Raw genomic sequence first — 19,677 nt, 5'->3', positions numbered from 1 at the left:
CCTTTGCAGATTGGTTGGTGGATCGGAGACATTGTACGCTTAAGTGGCAGAGCAAGGTACTGCAGATTAGAGAGAAGATGAACCAAGCACTGCAGGACATGCCAGAACATGAAGATATCAGGAATCTGCTGTCAGGAGCATGTGAGTTACTGGATGTGGGGGATATGGCAGGAAGTGAGGGCATTTGGGAAGACCTGGGACATCGCAAGGAATGGAGGACTTGTGGAATATATTAGGAGAATGAGTCACTTGAACAGTCAAAATACCACTAAATATTATTAATGTTATATGGGACAAATATATCCTCTAAGACAATTGCTCTTAGCATTGAGAATGCTGAGTAGTTTAATTTAGAATCAATGGCATCCCCAAGGCACGTTTTGGTCTTGGTTATGCCATTGCTTCCTAGTCAGGTCGTAGACTGCATTCTACTAAATATTGGCTTAGATGAAAACAGACATTGTGAAGTAGGTGATAAGAGCACTTTAATATATCCTAAGGGATGGAAGATGAGAAGGAAGTGACATGGTCACTGTAATGTAGATGATGAGGTCGCATCATCTAGGCTAGGTTAGCTGACACAGAAAGTCATCATATATATGAAAGTATAATATTAGAATATTGCGTTGGTGCTTCGTATTTATATGTTTTACTCGTCATCACAGATATCAATTACTTCCACTGCTTAAGAATTGTTGAGATTTTAAAGGCAACAGAAGCAGCTAGCAAGAACCTGTTTGGACGATACTCCTCCCAGAGAATGAAGGTAATATATTTTTACTAGTGATAATTTATTGGATAACCCCTACCGTAAATTCTAAAGATGTCACATGTCATCTGGGAGTTCCTTGACTTTATAAATACGCAAGGCTGCTGGCCGAGGGGCAGCCAAACACCCCAAGGTAATCTATGCTTTCTGCCATGTTACATGCTGTAGTGTGAACCCATCATCAGTCCTGTTCTAAAGTCTGTATCCTAAGCACAATGGCAGTTTTCAGTAAAGTTCACTCATTGTAACTGCCCTCCCATACAGCAGTAAGGCTGTTCGTTAATCAGACAGGGAGTTCAGTGTCCAGGCTGTGAAGTCTGCAGGCGTTGGTGCAGAGGCAGAACTCTGGGAAGCAACGGAGTCATCTGCCGCCGGGCTCCTGCTCCGAAGGGGGCACCTCTCCTCCCATTCTGTGACACCATTTAATTAAGTTAATTGATATCTGTTGCTGTCTTTTCAGTGGCCAACTTCTTCACTGGTCCCTGCACCTTACAAATCACATCCTTTTCATTATACTGTAGGTACACATTTTACAAGGGTCACACGCAAGATTAGAAACCACGACATATTACACTGGAAGCAGACACCTTACTAGTGGAGCTATTTGCTCCTGTGTAGGAAATATGAGAATTTTAACTATATGTAGATACTTCTCTGACAATTACACGTAACTTCATATAGTTAAAATTCTCATGATTCCTGTACAGGAGCAAATAGCTCCATCAGTAAAGCAACATTTTGATTGCGTATGAACCTTCATCATCCTATGATTTTTTTGTTATACAAATCCAAGTTGACTTCTCTGACATTATGTGGTACTTTTTAATATACAAACGTTCCAAATAAGCACTAAAGTGATAGTGTAAAAACTCAGATATCACACAGATAATTTTTTTCACATATTAGCGTCACGTTTATTGGAATCAGCAAATCCCACCACTGAAATGAAATTTGAAATAAATAAATAAATGTTAGGTGATAAAATAATTTGTAACTACAAATGTATTTTTACAGTAATAAAATCATGTGTCACTGGAAATAGCTTCACATTTGATTTAGAAAAAAATAACAATACAATACATTGAGTTCGATCTACAGTCATTATAAATTAAAGTACATTTTTGCTCATGGTTTCCAATACTTTGTTTTAAATTAGTGTCTTACATACTTAAAAACATCGGGCATTTGTTTTGAACATTTCTCTATCGGGGACACCACTATTACTAATATATGTATTGCTGCGGCTGAAGTTGTTGCGTGTTATGTGCAGATACAAATATGTTATTTTGCACAATTTGCTTAACTATATCTCCTCCCACAATGCTCAGCCGACCAGTGCTGCTGAATTGTCAACTGTCTAGGTTAATTCGATTTTTTTTTTCTTTGTAACATTTTATTTAGGGTAAAGGAGACAATACAATGTACAATAGAAACACCGTAACAGAAATATCAGTACATGTACAGTACGCAGCATATCATTTTTTAAACCGTGGAAGTAGAAAAATTCAAACTGGAAATGAAGGCAATAGACCGACAGTTAAACTATCTACTCAACCAAGTTTTAATAGTATTGTACTAGAAAAAGAAAAAACATTGGACAGAGTAGGTGCGAAAGAAAGAGGATTAAGTTGGCCATCTGCTAAGAGAGGGGAAAGGAAAGAGGTGGGCAGTTAAGGGATGGACCCAACCGGATCCAGCTAGAGTCTCAATCCAGCAGCAGGACAGCAGGTATGAGGTGGGCGGAGTCATGACCTAGAAAAGAAAAATGTCAATTGGACGCAGGAGAAATGTTGACATGAGAAGTCCAGTGTTCCCAAGTTTTTAAAAAACTCTTGGAAGGCCTTTCCCTATATAAAAAGTAATGGGAAATCATCTTCATTTAGGCCAACGCTAGCTCTATTTGTGTGACAGTAAAGGAAACACAATACAAGGCACACCTCCCTAGTCTATGCTATGTTCCCATCCACACCTAATACGTGTTGGTGATGCCTTGCAGCCGTGGGCACATTGCCCAGTCTATCAAATTTCTGGAAGGAGGTTAGTACAATGTCCCAGCAAATACTGAATACAGCAGTACCTTCAGACCCCACCTTCTGGCTATTGGACCATTGGACCCGACACCTGTGTCTAAATTTAAGAAGTGATTACTTTGCTGCATTAACAATTCCGCACGCTCTGTTATTCCTGTCCTGTGGAAATCCTCCACTCCTGCCATGTGCAAAGATTTGTGTTTAAAACTAGATTACTTTATGTCTATGGAAGGCAATTTACTATCCTCTGCAAATAAACTTTCTGAATTCACAGACACATGGTTTCTCTGGTTAGAATACAAGTCATCTGATGCTTATAAAGCCTACATGTCTGCAACTCCAACAAATATGTAACTCGAGTTACTTGGAATTTCCCACCCTGGTCTTGTGTTTAGTCTTATTTACTTGTTCTCCCTCTTGTCACAGATTATTATTGTTAGCTTTGTCACAATCTGTTGTGGGTTGGGTTTTTTGAATTGACTGTAGATGGGAATAAACCAATCTCCATGTAAAAAAAATATAAAAAAATCTGGTCCAATTTAAAATCCGGGATATCCAAGCCCACATCCTGGGTGGGTCTCTGCAGCACGTTAGGCCTGACCCGAGGGCTCTTTTTAGACCAGATGAACTGGTAGGGGGTTATTCAACACTGTAGATAATCGCAATCAGGCGATTTTCAGCACACTGCACACTAATCAAAGTGCGGTCTCATCCCGGAAGAATGCGACCGCACTGTGATTGACAGGGAGGAGGCGGCATTGCAGGGACGGGGTTGGAAGGTTTTCGGAGTGGCTGCTTGATGTCACGCACAGCCACAGCCTAGCGGCTGCAGGAGGTCATCCACAATTGCTGCGACCGTAATCTGATTGCAGTCCAATTGTGATCGCAGCCGCAGGGCGTGAGTTAACATGCTGGGCGGACTTGCCCTGTGCTGGACGGCCCCCAGCATGCTACAGAATCTGCACTTCGTGCTGAATAGGTTCTGTAATGTGTCAAAGAATTTTAAAGATAGAACTCTCACTCTCAGTGGGACTCTAATCAAAAAAGGGCTAAAATAAATAAAGTAAATGCTTCAGAAGGTTCATCTTGACCACATTGATACTGGCAATCCACGAAATAAAGCAGCCACTCCAGACTGTGATAAATAACTTGAAAGAGCTGAGTAAGATATAGTGATATAGCTTGAAATTATTATTATTATTTCTCTGACGTCCTAGTGGATGCTGGGAACTCCGTAAGGACCATGGGGAATAGCGGCTCCGCAGGAGACTGGGCACAAATAGAAAGCTTTAGTACTACCTGGTGTGCACTGGCTCCTCCCCCTATGACCCTCCTCCAAGCCTCAGTTAGATTTTTGTGCCCGAACGAGAAGGGTGCACACTAGGGGCTCTCCTGAGCTTCTTAGTGAAAGTTTTAGTTTAGGTTTTTTATTTTCAGTGAGACCTGCTGGCAACAGGCTCACTGCATCGAGGGACTAAGGGGAGAGGAAGCGAACTCACCTGCGTGCAGAGTGGATTGGGCTTCTTGGCTACTGGACACCATTAGCTCCAGAGGGACCGCTCACAGGCCCAGACTTGGAGCTCGGTCCCAGAGCCGCGCCGCCGGCCCCCTTACAGAGCCAGAAGCAAGAAGAGTCCGGCAAAATCGGCGGCAGAAGACATCCTGTCTTCCACAAGGTAGCGCACAGCACTGCAGCTGTGCGCCATTGCTTCTCAGCACACTTCACACTCCGGTCACTGAGGGTGCAGGGCGCTAGGGGGGGGGCGCCCTGAGCAGCAATAGAAACACCTTGGCTGGCTAAAAATACATCACATATAGCTCCTGGGCTATATGGATGAATTTTAACCCCTGCCAGATTTTCACAAAAAGCGGGAGAAAGGCCTCAGCACACAGGCGCCATTTTCTCTCACAGCTCCGTTGGAGGGAAGCTCCCTGGCTCTCCCCTGCAGTTACTACACTACAGAAAGGGGTTAAAAAAGAGAGGGGGGCACTAATTAGACGCAGTATAACAATACAGCAGCTATAAAGGGAAAAACACTTATATAAGGTTATCCCTGTATGTATGTATGTATGTATGTATGTATATATATATATATATATATATATATATATATATATATATATATATATATATATATATATATATATATATAGCGCTCTGGTGTGTGCTGGCATACTCTCCCTCTGTCTCCCCAAAGGGCTAGTGGGGTCCTGTCCTCTATCAGAGCATTCCCGGTGTGTGTGCTGTGTGTCGGTACGGCTGTGTCGACATGTTGGATACGTGGAGGCGGAGCGGAGGCCGATAAATGGGATGTCGCCCCCTGTGGGGCCGACACCAGAGTGGATGGATAGGTGGAAGATATTAACCGACAGTGTCAACTCCTTACATAAAAGGCTGGATGACGTAACAGCTGTGGGACAGCCGGCTGCTCAGTCCGCGCCTGCCCAGGCGTCTCAAAGGCCATCAAGGGCTCAAACAACGCCCGTTACCTCAGATGGCAGACACAGATGTCGACACGGAGTCTGACTCCAGTGTCGACGAGGTTGAGACATATACACAATCCACTAGGAACATCCGTTACATGATCTCGGCAATGAAAAATGTGTTACGCATTTCTGACATGAACCCAAGTACCACATAAAAGGGGTTTTATTTTTGGGGAGAAAAAGCAGCCAGTGTTTTGTTCCCCCATCAGATGAATGAATGAAGTGTGTAAAGAAGCGTGGTTTCCCCCGATAAGAAACTGGTGATTTCTAAAAAGTTACTGATGGCGTACCCTTTCCCGCCAGAGGATAGGTCACGTTGGGAGATATCCCTTGGGGTGGATAAGGCGCTCACACGTTTGTCAAAAGGTGGCACTGCCGTCTTAGGATACGGCCACCTTGAAGGAACCTGCTGATAAAAAGCAGGAGGCGATCCTGAAGTCTGTAATTACACACTCAGGTTATACACTGAAGCCTGCTATTACCTCAGCATAAATAGTGCTGCTGCAACGTGGTCTGATACCCTGTCAGATAATAGCTAAGACAGGGATAATGTTTTGCTAACATTGAGCATATTTAAGACGTTGTCATATATATAAAGGATGCACAGAGGGATATTTGCCGGCTGGCATCCAAAATTAATGCAATGTCCATTCTGCCAGGAGGGTATTAGAAACCTGGCAGTGGACAGGTGATGCTGCATTTAAAAGGCACATGGAGATTCTGCCTTATAAGGGTGAGGAATTGTTTGGGGATGGTCTCTGAGACCTCGTATCCACAGCAACAGCTGGGAAGAAAAATTTTTACCTCAGGTTTCCTCACAAAAGCCTAAGAAAGCACCGTATTTTCAGGTACAGTCCTTTCGGCTTCAGAAAAGCAAGCGGGTCAAAGGCGCTTCCTTTCTACACAGAGACAAGGGAAGAAGGAAAAAGCTGCACCAGTCAGCCAGTTCCCAGGATCAGATCTCTTCCCTCGCTTCCTCTGAGTCCACCGCATGACGCTGGGGCTCCACAGGTGGAGACAGGTGCGGTGGGGGCGCGTCTCGGGAACTGCAGGGACCAGTGGGCTTGCCCACAGGTGGATCCCTAGGTTCTGCAAGTAGTATCACAGGGATACAGGCTGGAGTTCGAGACGACTCCCCCTCGCCGTTGCCTTCACATCAGCCTTGCCTGCTGCCCTCGGAAAGGTAGTACTGGCGGAAATTCACAAGCTGTACTTCCAGCAGGTGAAATCAAGGTACCCCTCCTTCAACAAGGCCGGGGTTACTATTCCAAAATGTTGTGGTACCGAAACCAGACGGTTCGGTGAGACCCATTCTAAAATTGAAATCCTTGGGGGGGCGTGGCCTGGACGGGCATGGAGTAGCACTAGCATAGTGCAGCTCTCCAGCCATATCATCCTGCTATATATCCTGCAATCCCCCCCTGGGTCTGTTATTGGGGCCATAGGGGTGTGAGTCTTTCCTGCCCCCCCCTGGGAAGAATTTCAGCCTGTTACCTCTGTCTGCGGGGTTGCTAGAGCCTGTGGGCCCTGATATACACTGGGACTGCAGCATCGTGTGCTAGCCGGAAGTCCGGCTTCTGCTCCCCTCTCCCCGCCGCCGCCCGCTGTGACCAGCCGAACACCGGAGCGACGGGGGCGCCAGGCTCTCCTTGCTGCCCCGTCCGTCTACCTCCTACTGCGACCACGGGGAGTCCTGTCTGCGGGGCTGCCTGCACCGTTGTGCCGAGGCGGACTCGCGCTGAGCCGGGAACCGGAAGTGCGGCTCCCGCTACCCGCCGCCGCCCGCTGCAGCCAGCACGGACTTCGCTGCCTCAACGCTGGGAGTGAAGTCAGGAGGGGAGGGTGGCCATTACGCACACCAACAACTGCTTCCCTGGGGAGCGCCTGTTTCCTGGACCCCCTGCTGCTATGTGCCCCCAGCCACGCTGGAATTAGGTACGTGGGGCGAATATGGATTAAAGTGGGGAGAGTTGCCACCTGGAATATCGGCTGGGCTGGCTGGGAATTGATTGGATTGCATACACCCTCTTCGCCTGCGTCCCTCCCCTGGCTCATTAACCCAGCCCGACTCACTTGCGGTACGAGTTCTCCTGCTGCGTCTGGAGGTTGCTGATCCTCTATATCCCACAGAACTGTTTGGGGGTGGCAGTCCCTATATCCCTGCTTGGGTGGACACTTTGCATTAACTCTGGGGACTTTGGCTCTGTTGCTTATTTATACATATACATATCTACATACATTTTTGCACCTAGTGGCCGGTGTATAGGGTGGTGGTGGGGACGCCCCTCCTCGCCTGCAATTGTTGTGATTTATCTTGCAGACCAGAGGGACCACCAACCTGCTGTCTAAAATGGTGAAAGGTCGCCAGACTGGCGCATCTACGGGAGCAATGGATAAATTTGTTCGTGACCCCGGCCCGCAGCAGCGGAGGGGAGAGACTGTAAGACCTGAGGCATCGCCTCCATCCCCTGCGTACAGTTCTGCCTCTTCTGACCCTCCGGATGCCGCACTGCAGAGAATACTGGATGCGGTGACTGCCAGTGAGGCGCGCCTATCGGATAAAATTGGGCAAGTACAATCCGATCTCTCCATTATTCATCAGGACCTTCAGAGGGTGAGAGAGAGAGTGGGAGAGGCTGAGACCCGTATATCTAATGTTGAAGACTCTGTTGGCCCGCTGGGTCGTCGCACCAATGCTTTGGAATCTCAGATGACAGATGTGCGCAAAAAGCTGACAGACATGGAGGGGCGTCTGCGGCGTAATAATGTCCGGTTCATTGGTCTGCCCGAGAAGGAAGAGGGATCGGCTCCTGAAGAGTTCCTTGTAAAATGGCTCCGAGATGCCTTTGGATCTGAGGAATTTTCGCCATACTTCACCGTCGAACGGGCCCACAGAGTTCCGATGCGCCCGCTGCCTCCAGGGGCTCCACCCCGCACCTTTATTGCTAAGTTCCTCCACTTCCGGGACCGGGACGCTGTGCTGAGGCTGGCTCGTACTAAGGGCCCGCTAAAATGGAATGGGTCACCTATATCAGTATTCCCGGATTTTGCAGTGGAGGTGCAAAAGGAAAGGGCTCAGTTCCTGCCGGTCAAGAGGAGACTCCGTGAACGTGACCTACCATATGCCATGCTTTTCCCGTCCAAGCTGCGGGTGGTGGCTGATGGGGAAACAAGATTCTTCACAACTCCTCGGGAAGCCATGGTCTGGCTGGACAGGCGATTCCCAGCAAGGCGTGCCCTTGCAGATTCGTGAATCTCCGGCCTGACTCTAATGCTGATTATTTCATGTGTGGTCATTTAGTATGATAGCTTTATATATGTTAACTATAAAAATTGTATCTAATTTTTTTTTTTTTCCCTTTTGTGAGATGAGGGGGTGGGTGATAGATGAGGGGGTCCACTGTATCCCTGCTATTATGTTCCCACAGTTAAGACAGGGTATATGATTACTCGCTTGCTTATTCTGATATCCTGGGTATGCTATTGAACTTTTCCTATTGTCGGCGGGTATTTTTCTTTAAAGGGGGAGGGGGGGGGGTTATATTTCTGGGTTGATATGTCTGGCTCTTGATATCCGTGACTGTTTTATTCTGGGTATCGAAAGACCTAGGGGGTGGAATTTTTATGATTTCCCCTCCTTTTTTCGGGGGGGCGATGGTTGGTGGCTGGAGGCTATCTCTATTTCGCCCGAGAGTCATTATATTCTTGGCCCTGATTAAGGAACGTTTGCACCAGCTCATGGTGCCACAAGGTTTTGTTTCTTTTTGATTTTTTAAGTGTTTGTATTCAGTTTTGGGATCCAAGTATGCTGCATGTTGGGGGTGGTATACAGGGAGGGGGGTGGGGTAACGTTTTGGGTTGTAGTTACTGTTTGTATGGAAGTGTACAATGTGAATGGATAAGGTCTGTGGCTGTACTACTGAGGTATTGGTGTCTGGTAACTGAATCTGCGCGTGGCGGAAATGGCTGGCCGCGAGGTGTTACATTAATTTTACCTAGAATGCAGTATGACGGGGATTAAAGTGCTGGCGTGGAATGTACGGGGGCTCAATGATAGAGTTAAGAGGTCCCTGGTACTCAGACAGCTCAAAAGCTATGCCGCTGATGTTATTTGCCTTATGGAAACACACCTGGTGGGGAGTAAGATTCTTTCACTAAAAAGGCCATGGGTGGGATGGGCATACCACTCCATGCACACTTCAGCCTCTCGTGGGGTTTCAGTCCTTATTAAGCGGACCGTCCCCTTTGTGCTGGAATCTATGCAGACGGACCCATGGGGGAGATATGTGTTTTTGAAATGTAGACTCTCTTATGTCCCAGTCCTCCTTCTAGCTGTTTATGTGCCTCCTCCCTACTCTCCTGATGTTCTTAAGAAAGTTGCTGGGTTTATGGCCTCATACCCTGGGATATCGGTTATTTGCCTCGGGGATTTCAATAATGTGCTAGATGCGGAGATGGATAGGCTCTCTGCGTCTTCACCTGTTCTACGTCCTGGGAAATCCACTTTTGCAAATGTGGTGTCGGGGTTGGGCCTGGTCGATCCTTGGAGACTGAGACACCCGTCTCTTAAACAATACTCCTGTTTCTCTCACTCCCATTCTTCGTTCTCCAGGATTGACCTGGCCCTCCTCTCGAGTGACATGGTTCCCCGGGTTGGTAGTATTAGATATGAGACCAGGGGTATATCAGACCACTCCCCTGTGACCCTCACTTTAGACCTTAATTGCTCTAGGGGCCAAGCTGTATGGAAATTTAACCCATTTTGGCTCGTTCATATGGGGGACGGTTCTGACCTGGTGGCCGCATGGCGGGAATTCTTTGATTTGAACAGTGCCGAAACGGCTATCTCTACTTTATGGGACACGTTTAAAGCCTTTATGCGGGGGAGTTTGATTAAGCGAGTATCCAGTTTGAAGGCCTTCTATAAGCGACGGGAGGCGGAGTTGGAGGCCCAGAGTGTCGCTGCAGAATTGCAGTACTTACAGGATTCCTTAGACAGCTCTAGGTTGGCCTGGTTATCGGCTCAGAGGGACTGGAGGGATTATCTAATGGAGAAGACTCAGCATAGACTTCTTTTCTCATCACATGCTTTTTACGCTACTGGGGACAGGCCGGGGTCATACCTGGCCTCCTTGGCCCGGGGGGACAGACCTAATAATGTGGTGGTTGAGATAGTGAACTCTGATGGCGTATCCCTGACTCAGACCCCACAGATAGCTGCTGAATTTGTATCCTATTATAGCCGTCTGTACGAATCTAAAATGGAATGCACTCAGTCGCAACTAAATGAGTATCTAGACAGTATTTGTTTTCCCACCCTTTCTAGCGAGGCCTGTGACCTATTAGAGGCACCTATATCTTCCGATGAAATTATGGCTGCTATTAAGGCCTCCCCTAGTGGTAAAGCCTCGGGCTTAGATGGAATACCTTCTGAGGTATATAGGCACCACCTGGATTTCTTTGTCCCCCGACTACTTGAGTTATATGGCCAGATTTTTGCGCAGGAGTCTCTCCCCCCATCTATGGCGGAGGCAGTGATTGTGGTCTTGCCCAAACCTGACAAGGATCTTAAGAAAGTTGAGTCCTACCGCCCTATATCCCTCTTACCAACGGATATAAAAATCGTGGCTAAAGTACTGGCGGGCAGATTAAACTCCGTTATCTCTCACATCATACACCCGGACCAGACGGGGTTTATGCCCAATAAATCGACCTCCATTAACCTTAGACGTCTGTTTACCCATCTACAACTCCCCCACGAGGACCCCACCTCCTCCATAGTCGTCTCATTGGATGCCGCTAAGGCTTTTTACTCGGTGGAGTGGGCCTATCTGTGGGAAGTTATGAGTAGATTCGGTATAGGCCCAAACTTTATTCAATATGTTCGATTGATGTATTCCTCTCCTTCGGCGAGGGTAGCGGTTAATGGCTTTGTATCTCACTCCTTCCCCTTATCTAGAGGTACACGTCAGGGCTGCCCACTGTCCCCTACTCTGTTTGCTATGGCCATTGAACCCCTTGCGTGCCTTCTGAGGGCGGATGCTGGGATCTCTGGTTTTAAGGTGGGTGCCCGTGAGGACAGGGTGGCCTTATACGCTGATGACGTCTTGCTGTTTGTGAGTCACTATGCTGAGTCTATGCCTAGGATTCTGGAAATTATTGCTGGGTTCGGGCGATACTCTGGGCTCCTGATTAATTGGGAGAAATCCTCCATTATCCCACTCCAGGGCGCGGTTCCTGCCTCCCCGTTGGTGGCTCTTCCGCTGCGTTGGGTGGACTCCTTCAAATATCTGGGCATTTGGGTGTCTAATGACCCTCAAACATTCTCCTCCCTAAATATTGACCCACAAATAACATATCTTCGTGGTCGGGTGAAGGCATGGGGAAAATTACCTTTAACGGTCACAGGGAGGGTTAATATGGTAAAAATGGTTTTCCAGCCCAAACTTCTATATGTCCTGCAACACTCTCCCATTTATATTCCGCAGAAGATTTTTTTAAACAAATAAATGGGTTACTCTCCTCCCTGGTGTGGGCTAGTAAGCGGGCACGTTTGAAATTGGATACTCTGACCAGGGCACGTGAAATGGGGGGTTTGGCTCTACCCAATTTTCGTTTCTACTATTATGCGGCGCAGCTGACGTATGTTTGGGAGTGGGTTACTGACTTTGATGCCCTGGCCTTGCACTCGCTGATGCTGCACCATGATTATCCCGGGGGCTCCCCATTACAGCTACTCCTTTGTGGTAGCGTCAAAATGTCCACAATGCCATTAATTAAACAATCCATCCTAATATGGAGGCTGGTGCACTCTGCGATGCGCGGCCACGGTGTCGATCCTGATACCCCACTGGAAAATGCTTACGGGTTGCCAGAGCTGTGTCAGCTCCAGGTTCGGGAGGTTTGGGGTAATTGGGGTGTGCATTCTCTAGGACAACTGTATAGTGAAGGGACCCTTACCTCTTTTCAACAACTTCAACGTGCACATAATATCCCCTCGGGGTTCTTTTTTAGATTCCTTCAGCTGAGACACGCTTTGGCTGCCCAATTTCCAAATGGCCCTCCGGCCCTCATTGACTCCCCGGTCAAATTAATGTTGCAAACGCTGGACTCGGGACACCAGGTTTCTAAGATATATAGTCGCATTCTCCAGGTGTATCATATGGACCCTCTGGCTGTTCTCCGGGGCAAGTGGGACACTGATGTGGGTATGTTATCAGACGATGCATGGAGTACTGCTATGGGAGCCCATCGGATCTCCACTTCCTCTGTTAGATACCAGCAAATACAATTATACATTCTGCATAGAGTGTATATGACCCCGGTGAGGCTGGCACATATTGGGGGGTCTCATGGCTCATGGTGCCCCAAATGCGGAGCTGTGGGTGCCGACTTCTGGCATCTCCTATGGGTATGCCCTGGCGTGTCTCGGTTCTGGATGGCTGTTATACGTGTCATATGTGATACGGGTGTTCCCGTCTCCGTATGTACGCCTGCACTGTGTACGCTGCTGATTGTGGATGAAGAGGCTTTAGACCCGCCTAGCAGGCGATATGTTACCAATCTATGTGCTTTAGCTAGGGTCTGTATAGCCCGGATGTGGCTGGCAGGGGAGGCCCCGGCGCTGAAAGCCTGGATATCCCTGGTCAACGAAACTATCGCACACGAAAAATTTGTGTTCCTGGCGAGGAAGGTAGAAAGGAAATTGTCCATGATCTGGGGCAGGTGGATAGATTCTAGATATTTCAAGGATAGATAAAGTATAGATGAGTATTTCTCTCCTTATTTTATGGAGGAACTTTGTGGGGGTGGATACCCTCGCGGCCGGCCATGCTGTGTTATATTAGGTAATGTTGTGCCTCTTCTGCAATGCTTCTGTATATATCGGAAGTGATATGTTTATGGATTGTTACTTTCAGACGCCGATAATCTGTGACTATGTGATTTACGAGACAATATATTCACTCGATGCTTTATCAATATCATATATGTACTGCTGTTCATACGCTTTATGTGTGTGTATGTAATTGTTAGTTGTGTTTGTGTAAGTTGTCAATGTTTACTTTGAAAATCTAATAAAAACTATTGAATTTAAAAAAAAAAAATTGTAATCCTTGAACACTTATATACGAAGGTTCAAGTTCAAAATGGAATCGCTCAGGGCGATTATTGCAAGCCTGGAAAATTTCAGGGTATCACTGGACATCAAGGATACTTACCTGCATGTCCCTATTTACCCTCTTCACCAGGTGTACCTCAAAATTGTGGTACAGGATTGTCATTACCAATTCCAGACGTTGCCGTTGGTCTGTCCCCGGCACTGAGGGTATTTACCAAGGTAATGGCCGAAGTACTTATTCCGTACTTGGACGATCTCCTTATAAAGGCGAGGTCCAGGAAGCAGTTGTTCGTCGGAATAGCACTATCTCGGGAAGTGCTACAACAGCACGGCTGGATTCTGAATATTCCAAAGTCGCAGCTGGTTCCTACGACGCGTATACTGTTCCTGGATATGGTTCTGCACACAGAACAGGTTAAAATGGGTTTCTCCCGGAGGAGAAGTCCAAGGAGTTGGCGTCTCTAGACGGAGACCTCCTAATACAAATACAGGTATCGGTGCATCAATGCACGCGAGCCTTGGAAAAGATGGTAGCTTCTTACGAAGAATTTCCATTCGTCAATTCCCATGCAAGGGATCTGTTGGACAAGTGGTCCGGGTCGCATCCTCAGATGCATCGGCGGATAACCCTGTCTCCAAGGGCCAGGGTATCGCTGTGGTGGTGACTGCAGAGTGCTCATAGGCTGGGGGGCAGTCACACAGGGAAGAAACTTCCAAGGCCTATGGAAAAGTCAGGAGACTTCCCTACACATAAATGTTCTGGAACTATGGGCCATTTACAATGCCATAAGTCAGGCTAGACCCCTGCTTCAACACCGGCCGGTGCTAATCCAGTCAGACAACATCACGGCAGTCGCTCATGTAAACCGACAGGGCGGCACAAGAAGCAGGATGGCGATGACAGAAGCCACAAGGATTCGCCGATGAGCGGAAAATCATGTGTTAGCACTGTCAGCAGTGTTCATTCCTGGAGTGGACAACTGAGAAGCAGACTTTCTCAGCAGATATAACCTCCACCCGGGAGAGTGGGGACTTCATCCAGAAGTTTTCCAAATGATTGTACACCGTGGGGAAAGGCCACAGGTGGACAGGAGGGCGTCCCGCCTCAACAAAAAGCTACAAATATATTGCGCCAGGTCAAGGGACCCTCAGGCGATAGCTGTGGACGCTCTGGTAACACCGTGGGTGTACCAGTCGGTGTATGTGTTCCCTTCTCTGCCTCTCATACCCAGGGTAATGAGAATAATAAGAAGGAGAGGAATAAGAACTATACTCATTGTTCCGGGGGGCCAAGAAGAGCTTGGTACCCAGAACTCCAAGAAATGATCTCAGAGGACCCATGGCCTCTGCAGCTCAGACAGGACCTGCTGCAGCAGGGGCCCTGTCTGTTCCAAGACTTACCGCGGCTGCATTTGACGGCATGGCGGTTGAACGCCGGATCCTGAAGGAAAAAGGCATTCCGGAGGAAGTTATCCCTACGCTATTTAAAGCGGGGAAAGAAGTGAACGCAAACCATTATCACCGCATATGGCGGAAATATGTTGCGTGCTGTGAGGCCAGTACTGCCCCAAAGGAGGAATTTCAGCTAGGTTAATTTCTGCACTTCCAACAAGTCGGAGGTGACTATGGGCCTAAAATTGGGTTCCATTAAGGTCCTGATTTCGGCTCTATCGAATTTCTTCCAAAATAGAACTGGCTTCACTGCCTGAAGTTCAGATTTTTGTTAAGGGAGTGCTGCATAGTCAGCCCCCGTTTGTGCCTCCAGTGGCACCGTGGGATCTCAACGTAGTGTTGGATTTCCTGAAGTCGCATTGAGTTGAGCCACTTAAATCCGTGGAGCTATAATACCTCACGTGGAAAGTGTTCATGCTGTGGGCCTTGGCGTCGGCCAGGCGTGTATCAAAATTGGCGGCTTTGTCAAAAGCTCTTATCTGTATTTTATATGGATAAGGCGGAATTGAGGACTCGTTCTCAATTCCTTCCTAAGGTGGTAGCAGTTTTCATGTGAACCAACCTATTGTGGTACCTGCGGCTACTAGGGACTTGGAGGACTCCAAGTTGCTGGACGTAGTCAGGGCCCTGAAAATATACGTTTCCAGGACGGCTGGAGTCAGAAAATCTGACTCGCTGTTTATCCTGTATGCACCCAACAAGCTGGGTGCTCCTGCTTCTAAGCAGACTATTGCTCGTTGGATTTGTAGTACAATTCAACTTGCACATTCTGTGGCAGGCCTGCCACAGCCAAAATCTGTAAAAGCCCATTCCACACGGAAAGTGGGCTCATCTTGGGCGGCCGCCGAGGGGTCTCGGCTTTACAACTTTGCCGAGCAGCTACTTGGTCAGGGGCAAACACGTTTGCTAAATTCTACAAATTTGATACCCTGGCTGAGGAGGGCCTGGAGTTCTCTCATTCGGTGCTGCAGAGTCATCCGCACTCTCCCGCCCGTTTGGGAGCTTTGGTATAATCCCCATGGTCCTTACGGAGTTCCCAGCATCCACTAGGACGTCAGAGAAAATAAGAATTGACTTACCGATAATTCTATTTCTCATAGTCCGTAGTGGATGCTGGGCGCCCATCCCAAGTGCGGATTGTCTGCAATACTTGTACATAGTTATTGTTAACTAAATCGGGTTATTGTTGTAGTGAGCCATCTTTTCTAGAGGCTCCTCTGTTTATCATACTGTTAACTGGGTTCAGATCACAAGTTATACGGTGTGATTGGTGTGGCTGGTATGAGTCTTACCCGGGATTCAAAATCCTTCCTTATTGTGTACGCTCGTCCGGGCACAGTATCCTAACTGAGGCTTGGAGGAGGGTCATAGGGGGAGGAGCCAGTGCACACCAGGTAGTACTAAAGCTTTCTATTTGTGCCCAGTCTCCTGCGGAGCCGCTATTCCCCATGGTCCTTACGGAGTTCCCAGCATCCACTACGGACTATGAGAAATAGAATTATCGGTAAGTAAATTCTTATTTTTTTTTACCTATACCCTAAGTGCCAATTAAATGATGTTCATTGTTCTTCTAAAAGAAAACTAGCAATATAAAAAAAAGGAGCGCTTAGTGTGTTATCCCAAAATTACTAGCACAATTAAGTGAATACAGTATATGTCAACTAATAATGACAAATGTAGAATGATGCTCAAATATATAAAATAAAATAATAAAATAAATAAAATAATGAACAAAATATTGAATTTTTTTTTTTTTTACTCAGTGGGAGGTATCCAATTAGGGGCAAGGTTTTTGCCCCCAAAAACCTTGTGGACCTTGCGTGAAATTTTGATTACCGCGGTTATACATGCTCCCAATACCTGTGTTATCTAAAAAAAAATTAAAGTGGCTGCAGGTGTTTTTTTGCTGCGAAAATCCCTGCAGGGCAAGGAAAAAAATAAGATTTTACTCACCGGTAAATCTATTTCTCGTAGTCCATAGTGGATGCTGGGGACTCCGTAAGGACCATGGGGAATAGACGGCTCCGCAGGAGACTGGGCACATCTAAGAAAGATTTAGGACTATCTGGTGTGCACTGGCTCCTCCCCCTATGACCCTCCTCCAAGCCTCAGTTAGGAACTGTGCCCGGAAGAGCTGACACAATAAGGAAGGATTTTTGAATCCCGGGTAAGACTCATACCAGCCACACCAATCACACCATATAACACGTGATAGGAACCCCGGTTAACAGTATGACAACAAAATGGAGCCTCTGAAGAGATGGCTCACAACAAAACCCGATTTTTGTAACAATAACTATGTACAGGTATTGCAGACAATCCGCACTTGGGATGGGCGCCCAGCATCCACTACGGACTACGAGAAATAGATTTACCGGTGATTAAATCTTATTTTCTCTGACGTCTTAGTGGATGCTGGGGACTCCGTAAGGACCATGGGGATTATACCAAAGCTCCCAAACGGGCGGGAGAGTGCGGATGACTCTGCAGCACCGAATGAGAGAATTCCAGGTCCTCCTCAGCCAGGGTATCAAATTTGTAGAATTTTGCAAACGTGTTTGCCCCCGACCAAGTAGCTGCTCGGCAAAGTTGTAAAGCCGAGACCCCTCGGGCAGCCGCCCAAGATGAGCCCACCTTCCGTGTGGAATGGGCTTTTACAGATTTAGGCTGCGGTAAGCCTACCGCAGAATGCGCCAGCTGAATAGTGCTACAAATCCAGCGCGCAATAGACTGCTTAGAGGCAGGAGCACCCAGCTTGGTGGGTGCATACAGGATAAACAGCGAGTCAGTCTTTCTGACTCCAGCCGTCCTGGAAATATAAATTTTTAGGGCCCTGACTACGTCCAGCAACTTGGAATCCTCCAAGTCCCTAGTAGCCGCAGGCACCACAATAGGTTGGTTCAAGTGAAAAGCTGAGACCACCTTTGGGAGAAACTGAGGACGCGTCCTCAATTCTGCCCTATCCATATGGAAAATCAGATAAGGGCTTTTACAAGACAAAGCCGCCAATTCTGAAACCCGCCTGGCCGACGCCAAGGCCAACAGCATGACCACTTTCCACGTGAGATATTTTAAATCCACAGTCTTAAGTGGTTCGAACCAATGTGATTTCAGGAATGCCAAAACCACATTGAGATCCCAAGGTGCCACTGGGGGCACAAAAGGAGGCTGAATATGCAGTACTCCTTTGACAAAAGTCTGAACTTCGGGCAGTGAAGCCAGTTCTTTTTGGAAGAAAATCGACAGAGCCGAAATCTGGACCTTTATGGACCCCAATTTGAGGCCCAACGTCACCCCTGCTTGCAGGAAGTGCAGGAATCGACACAGTTGAAATTCCTCCGTCGGGGCCTTCATGGCCTCACACCAAGCAGCATATTTTCGCCAAATGCGGTGATAATGTCTTGCGGTGACATCCTTCCTGGCTTTGATCAGGGTAGGGATGACTTCCTCCGGAATACCCTTTTCCTTCAGGATCCGGTGTTCAACCGCCATGCCGTCAAACGCAGCCGCGGTAAGTCTTGGAACAGACAGGGTCCCTGCTGCAGCAGGTCTTGTCTGAGCGGCAGAGGCCAAGGGTCCTCTGTAAGCATCTCTTGAAGTTCCGGGTACCAAGCTCTTCTTGGCCAATCCGGAACTACGAGTATGGTTTTCACTCCTCGCCTTCTTATTATTCTCAGTACCTTGGGTATGAGAGGTAGAGGAGGAAACACATAAACCGACTGGTACACCCCTGGTGTCACTAGAGCGTCCACCGCTATCGCCTGAGGGTCTCTTGACCGGGCGCAATATCTTTTCAACTTCTTGTTGAGGCAGGACGCCATCATGTCTACCTGTGGTTTTTTCCCACCGGTTGACTAGCATTTGGAAGACTTCTGGATGAAGTCCCCATTCTCCCGGGTGGAGGTTGTGCCTGCTGAGGAAGTCTGCTTCCCAGTTGTCCACTCCCGGAATGAACACTGCCGTCAGTGCTAACACATGATTCTCTGCCCATCTGAGAATCCTTGTGGCTTCTGCCATCGCCATCCTGCTTCTCGTGCCGCCCTGTCTGTTTACATGGGCGACCGCCGTGATGTTGTCTGACTGGATCAGTACCGGCTGGTTTTGAAGCAGGGGTCTTGCCTGGCTTAGGGCATTGTAAATGGCCCTTAGCTCCAGGATATTTATGTGAAGAGAAATCTCCTGATTTTGACCACAGTCCTTGGAAATTTCTTCCCTTTGTGACTGCCCCCCAGCCCCGAAGGCTGGCATCCGTGGTCACCAGGACCCAGTCCTGTATTCCGAATCTGCGGCCCTCTAGTAGATGAGCCCTCTGCAGCCACCACAGCAGCGACACCCTGGTTCTGGCCGATAGGGTTATCCGCTGTTGCATCTGGAGATGGGACCCGGACCATTTGTCCAACAGGTCCCACTGGAACGTCCTTGCGTGGAACCTTCCGAATGGAATTGCTTCGTACGAAGCTACCATTTTTCCCAGGACTCGTGTGCATTGATGTACCGACACTTTTCCTGGTTTTAGAATGTCTCTGACCAGAGATGACAATTCCTCGGCTTTTTCCAGTAGAAGAAACACTCTTTTCTGGTCTGTGTCCAGAATCATTCCCAGGAACAGAAGACGTGTCGTCGGGACCAGCTGTGACTTTGGAATGTTTAGAATCCAGCCGTGCTGTTGTAGCACTTCCTGAGAAAGTGCCACCCCCACTATCAACTGTTCTTTGGACCTCGCCTTTATCAGGAGATCGTCCAAGTACGGGATAATTAAAACTCCCTTCTTGCGAAGGAGTATCATCATTTCGGCCATTACCTTGGTAAAGACCCTCGGT

At 47.7% G+C, this 19,677-nt stretch overlaps 1 protein-coding gene across 4 annotated transcripts in view; it reads left to right on the top strand.

The window, feature by feature from the left end:
• CDK5RAP3 (CDK5 regulatory subunit associated protein 3) overlaps positions 1-19,677 on the top strand; it is a 123,084-nt gene that overhangs the window by 18,836 nt on the left and 84,571 nt on the right. For all 4 annotated transcript variants that reach the window (XM_063959627.1, XM_063959626.1, XM_063959625.1 and 1 more), the window contains 2 exons: positions 10-141; positions 666-766. In XM_063959627.1, coding sequence (XP_063815697.1) covers positions 10-141; positions 666-766 — 233 coding nt within the window. The remainder of the gene's footprint in view (positions 1-9; positions 142-665; positions 767-19,677) is intronic.

The sequence above is a fragment of the Pseudophryne corroboree genome, chromosome 3, assembly GCF_028390025.1.
Source record: "Pseudophryne corroboree isolate aPseCor3 chromosome 3, aPseCor3.hap2, whole genome shotgun sequence".
NCBI lineage: Eukaryota > Metazoa > Chordata > Amphibia > Anura > Myobatrachidae > Pseudophryne > Pseudophryne corroboree.
Note: the sequence above shows the minus strand (reverse complement) of the source record. Positions and strands in the feature narration are given on the sequence as shown.